The sequence below is a fragment of the Cebus imitator genome, unplaced genomic scaffold (genome assembly GCF_001604975.1).
Source record: "Cebus imitator isolate Cc_AM_T3 unplaced genomic scaffold, Cebus_imitator-1.0 Scaffold503, whole genome shotgun sequence".
NCBI lineage: Eukaryota > Metazoa > Chordata > Mammalia > Primates > Cebidae > Cebus > Cebus imitator.
In genome coordinates this window covers 1,355,974-1,366,906 of record NW_016107818.1, presented here as the reverse complement: position 1 = coordinate 1,366,906, position 10,933 = coordinate 1,355,974, and the positions used below count along the sequence as shown (strand labels likewise).

The window sequence follows — 10,933 nt, the reverse complement described above, 5'->3', positions numbered from 1 at the left end:
AAAAATGACAAACAACAACATAGGACTCAATACTAGACATTGAATGTAGTCATGTACTTCATAACTATGTTTCAGTCAATAAGAATGGTTACATAAGATTTTAATACTGGATTTTTAGTGTAGTTTTTCTATATTTGGAGATCTTCAGATATACAAATACCATGTGTTGTAATTGCCTACATATTCAGTACAGTAATTTGCTGTACAGGTTTGTAGCCTGGAAGCAACAGGCTCTCCCATATAGCTTAGGTGTGTAGTAGATTGTACCATCTAGTTTTGTGTAAGTACACTTTATGATGTTCACACAGTGGTTAAATCGCCTAACCACACATTTCTCAGAATTATTCTCATTGTTACATGATGCATGACCATACCCAATTTGCATATGCATTGATGCTACTGGAGTGGCTATCTTTTGGAATGAAGAGCACAAAGTTCAACTGTGTGAAGCATTAAAATAAAAAAGCAGTGAGATACACACTGAACAAAAATCAAAGCTCCTACTTACTTATGCCAACAGATAACTAGATATGAATGTGTTCCTTCGTGTTACCTCACTTGACACATGTTTACTTCTGAAATAATTAGGGCTACTTGAGAATAATCTTCTGAAGTTAAATTTCATGTTTATTTAGATTTATTAGGATATAAGCCTATGAATCATTTTAAATAAGCACAGTTAATCTGCTTACACTACTTACTACTTCTGATATTAATGATATCTTGCCTGTGCTGAATTATCACAGGCAAGGAACCAAGCATGGGTGAAAACCAAAAGCTAGCACTTTGCAGAATACGCAGGTATGGTATAATGGAATAAAGGATTCTTGTCCCAGTTCTGCTACTGATTTGTTGTGTGATCCTGCCTAAGTTGCTTAACTTCTGAGAGCATCAGTATTTTTATCTATAAAAGGAGTAATACTGATAATGGCATTGTAGATTAAAGTGAGTACAACCTATGGAAGTATAAAATGAAAAGAAGTATTATATGATAACAGTATTGATCCAGTTCTGAGCTTGCATATATGAGATTCCAAAAATGAAGAATACATCATCATCCCTCTCTTCAGAGAGCTCACATATTCTGAAAAGGGACATACAGATAAATCAGCAATTGCAATATTGTGGGATGCATGTAACAATGAAATCATGTGTAAACTAAACATCCCACAGCAAGGAAGGATTCACATGTCTGGGGAAAGAGATGACCATGGACAGTTTTCCAGGTGAAGGTGATGTTTTGAACATCAGGGAAGAGGCAAGGCCTAGAGTTATAATTTGTGAGACAAAAGTAGATGGTAGTGAAAACCATGAGGTTAAAAAAAGAGATTGGTTAGAGTCATAAAAGTGGTAGACAAAGGACAGAATATTTTGGAATGGCAGAGAAAGAACAATGAGATAGGTAGTAGGCAATTCAGGAGACAAACTTGTCATAGGTAGTTAAGGAGTAGGGAGTTTCAAGGAAGGAGTGGTCAATATCATTAGGTTCCCTTTCCCTGTGCAGTCAGTTAAGATGTAGGGGGCAGAAGCAAAGCGTACTGCAAGTTGTACAGTGATTGGCAAGTTAGAAGAGATGACACCAAGTGTGAATGTAACTATCAAGAAGGTCAGATGTGAGGAGAAGTTATGAGAATAAGAGTGGGAATTAACGAGAGTTAGAACATAGTGGGAGGAATTGAACTTGGACAGGACTTCTTTCTGAGATAAGAAAGATGGAGTAAAGGATAAATAAAGATTCAGGTATATTAGCCAGTAGAGATGTCAAGACAGGATGCATGCTTGATAAAGGTGAAGTCATCAGTAGGCTGATTGAGGGTGGGTACAAGGAGTGTGTTTGACAATAATAGATAAAAATGGGAAAAGGAGCTGACCAAAACAAAAAGTAAAAGGATCAATTAATTGCAGTTGGTCTGTCACTAATCTCTGAGATGGAATGAGTTATTGGATGAAGTATATAATCTTCCTTCTAAACCAGCTCAGCATCTCTGCTGGAAAAGCTCATAGTATAGACATTCTAGGGGAAGGGAGGGAAGAGTTTGAATAATAATAGCAGGTTGATTTGCTTTTAGGTTAAACAGTAGGAATTTGGTTTATGGAGATGGGGGTGAGTGTTAAACATTTTTTTGAGATTGGTCACATACCAGAAAAGCATGGAATTTAAATCTCTATAATCAGGACAATAAATTTTTATGAACTTTAAATCTTTAAAACCTTTTAAAAAAAAGAATTTATATATGGGTCCTCTTCAATTTATTTATGTATTTGTTTAAATGGACAAATAAAATTATATGTTTTCATCATTTACAACATAAACTTTTAAAGTAATATACATTGCAGAATCACTAAATAGAGCAAAGTAAAAAAATGTATTACCCTACATAGTTATCATTTTTATGGCAAGAACTCTTAACATCCACTCTTTTTGCATTTCTTTTTGAATTAAGGAAGAATACAATATATCATTCTTAACTATAGTCAACATGCAGTTCAATAAATCTCCTGAACTTATTCCTCCTGTCTTACTGTAATTATATGTCCTTTGACCAACATCTTCCTATGACCCTCATCCACCAACCACTCCAGCATCTAGCAACCACCATTCTTTTCTCTACTTTCATGAGATCAGCGATTTTAGATTCCACATATGAGTGAAATTGCTACAGAAAAGGGGTTCAGATCCAGGCTCCAATAGAGGGCTCTTGGATGAGTCCATAGAGTAAACTGAAAGCAAGTATGTTAAGAAACTAAAGAAATAAAAGAATGGCTAGTCCATAGACAAAGCAGCCCCTAGGCCTGCTGGTTGCCCATTTTCTGGTTATTTCTTTATGATATGCTACACAAGGGGTGGATTATCCATCTCCCCCTTTTGGACAATACAGGGCAAACTCCTGACATTGCTATGGCATCTATAAACTGTCATGGCACTGGTGGGAGCGTAGAAGTGAGGACCACCAGAAGTCACTCTCGTCATCAGCTTGGTTTTGGTGGGTTTTGGCTGGCTTCTTTACTGCAACCTGTTTTATCAGCAAGGTCTTTCTGAGCTGTATCTTGTGCTGACCTTATTCTATATCTTATCCTATGAATTATCCTGTGACATATCTCATTCTATGACAGAATGCCTTAACCATCTGGGAATGCAGCCCAGTAGGTCTCAGCCTCATTTTACCTAGCCCCTATTCAAGATGGAGCTGCTCTTGTTCAAATGCCTCTGACAAAATCATGTGGTATTTTTGTCTTTCTGTGCCTGGCTTATTTCACTTAACACAATGTCCTCTGGGTTCATTCCTGTTGTAATCAAAAGGATTTTCTTCTGTATTATGGCTGAATAGTATTCCATTGTGTATATATACCACATTTTCTCCATCCATTCATCCATTAATGGAGATATATGTTGATTCCCTATAGTGGCTATTGTGAATAGTGCTCCAGTCAACATCAGAGTGCAGATATCTCTTTGATATACTGATTTCATTTCTTTGTGTATATATATATATATATATATATATATATATATATATACCTGGTGGTGGGATTGCTGGATCATATGGTACCTTTATTTTTAATATTTTGAGGAACCTTTATGCTGTTTTCCATAATGGCTCTACTAATTTGCATTCCTACCAATAGTGTGTAAATGTTTCCTTTTCTCCACATTCTTGCCAACACTTATCTTTCATATAACCCTAACATCTTAATCCATGCTTGAAACTTTTGAACAGCTTAGCCACTGGCTTTCTTAGCAAATTATAGTGTTCAGGTCTGAGAATTCAGCAAGAATGACTCAGAATTGAAAATCTGTTTTCTAGAGTATATTCTCAGATAGGACCACCAATTTCATGGAGAGGAGTGGCAATGTTTGCTGTGGAAACCTGATAATATTGACCTAAAACCCTTCCATCTCCCAAGAGTAGCCAAAATGAGGCATGAGGAAAGGTAATGGATTCCACAATTACTCCTCTTTGATATGAAATCAATATTCTTCTTTGAAATTGTAGAAAGTCCTTTTGGTTTTAAGTATTATGGGTAAGTACATGAATCGTGGATGCTTAGATGCTTGTCAAATACAACATCAAGGAAGCATTCAGTGAAAGGCAATAGTGTGTTTATATATGTTTTCTCTTTTTTTTTTCCAGTGTAGCTTAGAAAAGCAAAGAAAAAGGAAAAAACAACTCCTTCAAAGCAAGAGAGAAGCATTTTACAGTTCTGATAAATGTATAAGGACCCAACCCAGAGAGCAGTGACTAGGTCCATAGAGAAGATAAGGAAAAATAGAAACTGTTTTTGCAATAATTGGAAAAGTCAAACAGACTACTAAGGCTGATACCTAATAGAAATCTTCCAAAAGAAAGAAACCTATGATATCTGATTTTACTGTTAGTAATATCCCTTCCTAAGGTGTGCATATAAAGCAATGTCTCCTGTAAATGTTTTACAGGAAGTTGCATCCGTTTCTAAAACAATTCTCTATTTTTGTGGAACATGTTTCAAAAATGTAGGTATAAATTGTCTGTTCATTATTTCCTTTAAAAGTCTGGGAGTGGAAGGAGGTCAGCTCATACCTTGGAGAAAAACACCTCTCCAGGTTTTGCCTACAGAACCACAATCAAAGGCAAACTGTTACCAATGGATCAGCAGTTTGGTCTTTGTCCTATTGCTCTCTACATCAAAAATCAACCACTGGGCAATGAATGTTACCAGGAAAGAAGGCTTTTTCAGGTGCTGCAGCCAAGAATGGGAGATCAGTCCCAAATCCATCTCAACTGACTAAAATTAGTGGTTTATAGAGCAGAGAAGAAATATAACTATGTGTGGGAAAATAGGAATTAGGAATGAGTAAGGAGAAGTTGGTTACAAGATGCAGGTAGTCCCTTAGGCAATCATGATGGGTGAGGGGTCTGGCCCTTATTGTCTAGATGTGATAATCTGGTAAGTTTCAGTTCCTTGACGCTATCTGGGAGGCCTCATGGTTGGTTTTCTGAGAAAAACTCAGATAAAACAATTCTGACTTTCTCTGATTTTAAGACTGGGAGGGTCAATGTCTATGTTTATTCAAAAGAAATCATAAACATTAGTTCTATGGGACACTAGGGCAAGTTTCAAAAGGATGAGATGATCTCATGAAACTGCTAGATTCGTGTTTCAAAATGAGAAAACAACAAATAGATTCCTCCACCCAACAATCACACAAAATCAATCAACAAACCTGTATGCTTCCTCCAACTGTAGCTCTTATTAAAGGAACATTCACATAATGAAGCTAGACTTTGGAGATGGATGTTATTCACAAAAATACAATTATGTCCATTAGACTCCACTTACCAAGGCAGGAAAGTGAACCTAAATACATTTTAAGTATTTCTCGCTAATTCTCCCTTATTGACTGTGGTAAGAATATTGGACTGAGACTAATATCTGCAGTAGAAAGGATGTGGAAGAGGAAGTGAGCAGAAATTTAATTCCTGTGTTATTCATATTCTGTATGACTCTGTTTCATGCTGTATCCACTTTGCATAGTACTATGGATTCATTAAGAAATTAGCAAACTGAATTTGTGCCTAAATGGCCAGTATACCCCAGGCTGAAAAATGTTTCTGTCACTGCTTCCCAGAATTGTTTAAAAACCTTTCTGACTGGCGGTTCTTTCTGGTTGAAATGGCCTGTTCACAAGCACTGAATTGAACTTGGGCATTTTGCCAGGGGTGTTGAAACTGAGGATATTTGGAGGCAACTCTTAAATGTAAGTTGCAGAGCTAGGAAGTGCCAGAACTTCAACAATAGGCAAAGTTGCTCTCTAGAACAGTGGGAGAATCAAAGTGTTATTCTGACATTGGCCTTTGCAGCTTTTGCCCCAGTGACTTTAAGTTTTGGAAGCTGGCAGTAGAGACACATGCAGAAACATGTAGGACTATGAATATGTGGATGAAATTATAAAAGCCCTAGTTGATTTTATTTCTTTAGTAAAAACTGTCATGAGAAAAGCACTAAACTGGAATCAGGTGCTAAGAACCTGGCTCTAGTCCAACCTGACTCCAGTCCAACCTGACTTCAGTCAGGTTCTTGTTTTACAGAATCGGACACTGAGAATCAGATCTTTTATTTGGTTTACTTAGGTCCTAAGATCTGGGTCTCAGTGTCTGCATCTGTAAAACAGCATGGTACTGTGACCAAAACACCAGGGGTTAGGCCCTCTTGCTTGGTACACAGAAAGCTAATCCCTAATACAATGAGTATTGCCAGGGAAGAAGGCTTCATTTGGGTGCTGCAGCAAAGAAGAACAAATCAGTCTCAAATTCATTTTAGCAATCAACTAAAATTTAGAGTTTCTATAGTGGAGAAGGAATGTAGCTACATACAGGAAAATAGGAATTTTAGGGAGGGTAAGGAGTCTGGCATCTAATTATCTTGTACCATCTGTTCCTTAACCAAAGGTCAGTTTGCTAGGGAGAAACTCAGATAAGGCAAATTTAAGTTGCAAATTTAAGTTTCAAATTTTCAATTTCTATATTTATTTATATAAGTAAATATTAGTTCTGTGGGACACTTGAGCCAATTTCAGTACCACTGGCAGGGCTAGGAAAGGCAAAGTCGTTACAAGCTAAACTCTCTTTTTATCTGCTTTTATTTCAGCAGTTCTCATTGAGATTTTATTTAATGAGTACATTCCAATGCTAAAATAACTTTGAAGACTTCCAGCTAGATGTGTTCTAAGGTCCTTTTGTTACTGAAATGCCAGAGGTTCTATCTAGGTCCTGCTGCTTACTGCATAGAAGGCCAGTCACTGAGACAATGAGTATTGCCAGGGAAAAAGGCCTTATTCGGGTGCTGCAGCCAGACAGCTAGGTTGTCAGTGTCAAATCCATCTCCCTGATGGACTAAAATTAAGGTTTTATATACCAGGGGAGAAATGTAACCATGAAAACAGGAATTACGGAGGGGTAAGGAAGAGGAATTGGTCAACAGGAAGCAGATGGTCCATTAGGCAATCACAACAGAGGAGGGATCGGAGGTCTCATTGTCTAGATGCGGTGATCTAGTGAGTTTCAGCTCCTTCATACAATATGGGAGTCTGCTGGTTGGTTTCCTGAGAAGGGAACTCAAATAAGACAATTGTAATTTTCTCAAATTTTAAGACTGGGTAAGTCAATTCCTATGTTTATTCAAAATAAACCAAAAACATCAGTTCTATGGGACAGTTCTGCTGGTTTCACTTTATAAAATTCTAATATTCTAAATGAGAATAACCAGTAGAAATACACTTAATTCTTATAAATCTATTAGTTTTAATTACTATTTTTTATTAAATTTTTATTAGTTGGTACAATATTTGATTTTGAAAACCACTTCATGTCAACCACATAAATGAGATTCTGTGAAACCCCCAAATACACATGTATAAATTTTAGGTACAGGCATATAGAAAGCGGGTCCAAAACCTTCATCAAAACCTACATGAAAGTGGTAAGAACACAAGTCATCTCCCACTGGCTGGGAGTCAAAAAAAGTCTAGATCTCAAGCTGACACAGAGTAAGAAGAATTGAAAGATTCTGTGGCCTCTATGATGTGACTTCCCAGACCTTCTCTCATAATCACATCCTTTTCTCAACATTATGGTGCCCATATGTATCTGTAACATAGTGGGCAGGAGAGGGGGAGAGGGAGTCAGCAGGGTCTTTGATGATTATGCAACATTACCTCTTAATAGTAAATTTTCTGATATTTGAAAGAAGCTGATGACAAATTCTTTGGCTTTCAATGCCAAACCTCCATAACATATTTTTGCTAGACAGAAAGATTCATGCATTCTTCACATTTAAATCAATAACTTTGTTAAGTTGGAGCTCTAGATGGCTCCTGGTCCTAGATGTAAGTTGTTTGTTTTAAAAGCCATATTTTACAAAAATTAGGAAGAAAAATAATAAAGAAAAATATAGATGTTTGCCTATTCAAAAACACCTTGCCTTCAAGGGCTCAGACAATGACTGGGTAAAACTCCATTAATTTTTTTAGTGCATTTTCAATGTTATTTTGTATGGAATATTTGTCTGAATCTTAGCATTATAATTCACTAGCAGACATTTCCATGGTCTTTAAAATCCTGACTCAGAGGAGAATAACCCACTGGGGAAAATGGAGCACCAAGCAGAGTCAGTAGGCAGGAACCAGAGGCAGTGATAAGAACTGTAATAGAACATTAGATGTCAGAGAGAAACCTCCAGGCACACTAAACCAAAGAATTATATGTAGGTGCTGGTTCCCATAGCACAGCAAAGCTGGGTTCTGAGGATGTTTATCCTTAATCCACTTCCATAGAAAAAAGCAGGAGTTCTTTCATAGACTGTATGCTAACTCAGACATTGTACACCAAGTAGAAAAACAATGGTTCATGAAATACGAACCAAAACACTAATTTCACTAGAACCAGGGTTTGATTCAGGATACTGTAAGAATTCGCAAATTTAACACTTTTAATGTTTTTTCATTTCAGATGCTGCACAACAAACATGTCATGGTCCGTGTGGGAGGAGGCTGGGAAACTTTTGCAGGGTATTTGTTGAAACACGACCCCTGCCGAATGCTGCAGATCTCCCGTGTGGATGGCAAAACATCCCCTATCCAAAGCAAATCTCCAACTCTAAAGGACATGAATCCAGATAACTACTTGGTGGTCTCTGCCAATTATAAGGCTAAGAAGGAGATTAAATGAAACAAGTTGGTCATGACAAGGGGACCCTATAATGGCCTGTATCTGCTTCTCCAGTATAGTCAGTTTAGTTCATATGCTCTGAAAACTGTTTTGGAGAAAGGTATAACAGACAGAAAAATGTCATCATGTTGAAAAATGTTCAAAGATTAGCGCTATTTATTTTTAATGCTTCTGTAGAATATGACCTATGAAAAGAAATTCTAAACTCAGATTTAAATTAGACAAATTTTAGGCAAATTATTTCTCAATATGTGAACAGTATTTAGAACACAAACAATATTAGAAACAATTCTAGCTAAAGATAAACACTATAAGGAGAAAACATTTAGGATTTGCAGATACGTCAACAGAAAGTGCCTGCTTTATGTCCATGAGTAAAAGCACCCCAGACATTTTTATAATTGCAGGATTTTTACGCTGTTTTTTTTTTTTTTAACAAAATGATGATTAGTGTGATAATGTGCTACCAAAAAAATATCCAACAGTACTACAAATAAGTACAGAGTATTCACAGTAGTAATACATTACTGGAAAGGCCACTTAGAAAAGTTTACATTTACTTGGAAGGTTGCCTTAAAGTATATCTCTTATCTATGACCAAATATCTGGGGTACTTTTGGAAGTTGTCAGTACACCCCCTTAGAGAATAGCTTATGAGTTATTTCACACATTCCTGAGCACATGGCTGTGTTTAGAATGACCTAGTATAATTCACACATGAGCTGACATACGTTGATATTTTGAGTAAATTGTACAGTCAACTCTTCATTGATTTCATGTTATTTCAAAGCATTTTCTTATTAAAAATATATCTTTAGTTAATCCTATTTTGCTATGCTGTCTAGTAAATTCACTGTAGCTAATGATGTTACAGACTTACGTATACCCTTGTATACCTGGGACAAGGCTGTTTTATACCAATAAACAGCAAAATATAGTCCTTACTGATTCAATAATTAAAAGGATAAATTTTAAAAATGTTATCTGTCTCTAAATCAATGCCTCATTCTGAAATCAAGTTAATTTTCAAATGGCAACTTTCCCCAAGAGTTATAAGAAGAATCAAATTAGGGCTCCCTTGCACTTCTTCATTTTGGGAGATGAATGATTGTGGGGTGATAGTTTTCCTTAGCAGAGAGTTCAGGTTTTATTATAGCTAGTAACGTAAGTGCTACTCCGAGTATAAAAAGGATAGGAAATTAAATTTTCATTTATTCATTTTTCAACATCGACAAAGAAATCTACCTTTCTTGCTCCAAAAAGTCAGGAACGGAGAATGTTTGTCACATGACAAATTTGTCAAAACACACACAACCTGTTAACTGAGAAGTTTGTAAACAACACACATAGCACAATTTTGTAGGGCTGAAAGTGATGATAATCATTTGGGGGAAATAAAGTCAGTGAAACTATAAAAATGAATTAAAAACGACACTGAAGTGTTGTAGGAGATAAAGTCACCTTGGTATAGTGAATAATTCTAATCTATTTTAAAATATAACATGGAGTGATAAAGATTAAGATCTTTAAATTACCTAATATTGACACTGTATTTCTTTGTATAGTTAATGACAATATTTCCATCAAAATTTTCTCCTGTGCCTAAATTTGTTCCATAAGCATATTTGTATCCTTATAATTATTCCATTGGCTATCTCTAAACAAAATTTAAAAATAACTTCATTAATTTAAAGAATAAGTGTAGCTTAACAAAAGTAATATTAACCTCATTATTGCATTAGTAGTTATCTATTGCTGCATTAAATTGCCACCAACTTGGTAGCTGAATAAGCATATTTATTATCTTATATTTCTGCAGTTAGATGTTCATCATGGTTTCACTATAAAAAAGAGTCTAGGGGAGCATCCATTTCCCTTCTTTTTCCATCTTCTAGAGGCCACCTGCATTCCTAGGCTCCATTATTTCCTTCCTCCATCTTCAAAATTGGCAATGTAGCATCTCTATGACCCATCTTCTTTCTTCACATCTTTCTCTCATAGGTTAGAAAATTTTTCTTCTTTTAAGGATTATATGATTAGATTGGATCTACCTGGATAATCTATTTTAAGTTCATTAACTTTATCACATCTAAAAAATCCACTTTGTCATGTAACAACATATTCACAGGTTCCAGGGATTAGGACATGAACATATTTGGAAGGGAGGGAAGGATTATCACACCCATACCACATCTAAGATGGTCTTTTAAGTGTCACTGAAAACATGG

At 36.0% G+C, this 10,933-nt stretch overlaps 1 protein-coding gene across 1 annotated transcript in view; it reads left to right on the top strand.

The window, feature by feature from the left end:
• The window catches only part of GAS2 (growth arrest specific 2), a gene marked incomplete at its 5' end in the record, with an annotated part of 85,903 nt that extends 76,215 nt beyond the window's left edge, over positions 1-9,688 (top strand). Inside the window, one exon of the mRNA XM_017513813.2 lies at positions 8,487-9,688. Coding sequence (XP_017369302.2) covers positions 8,487-8,705 — 219 coding nt within the window. The remainder of the gene's footprint in view (positions 1-8,486) is intronic.
• Between the last annotated feature and the right edge of the window lie 1,245 nt (positions 9,689-10,933).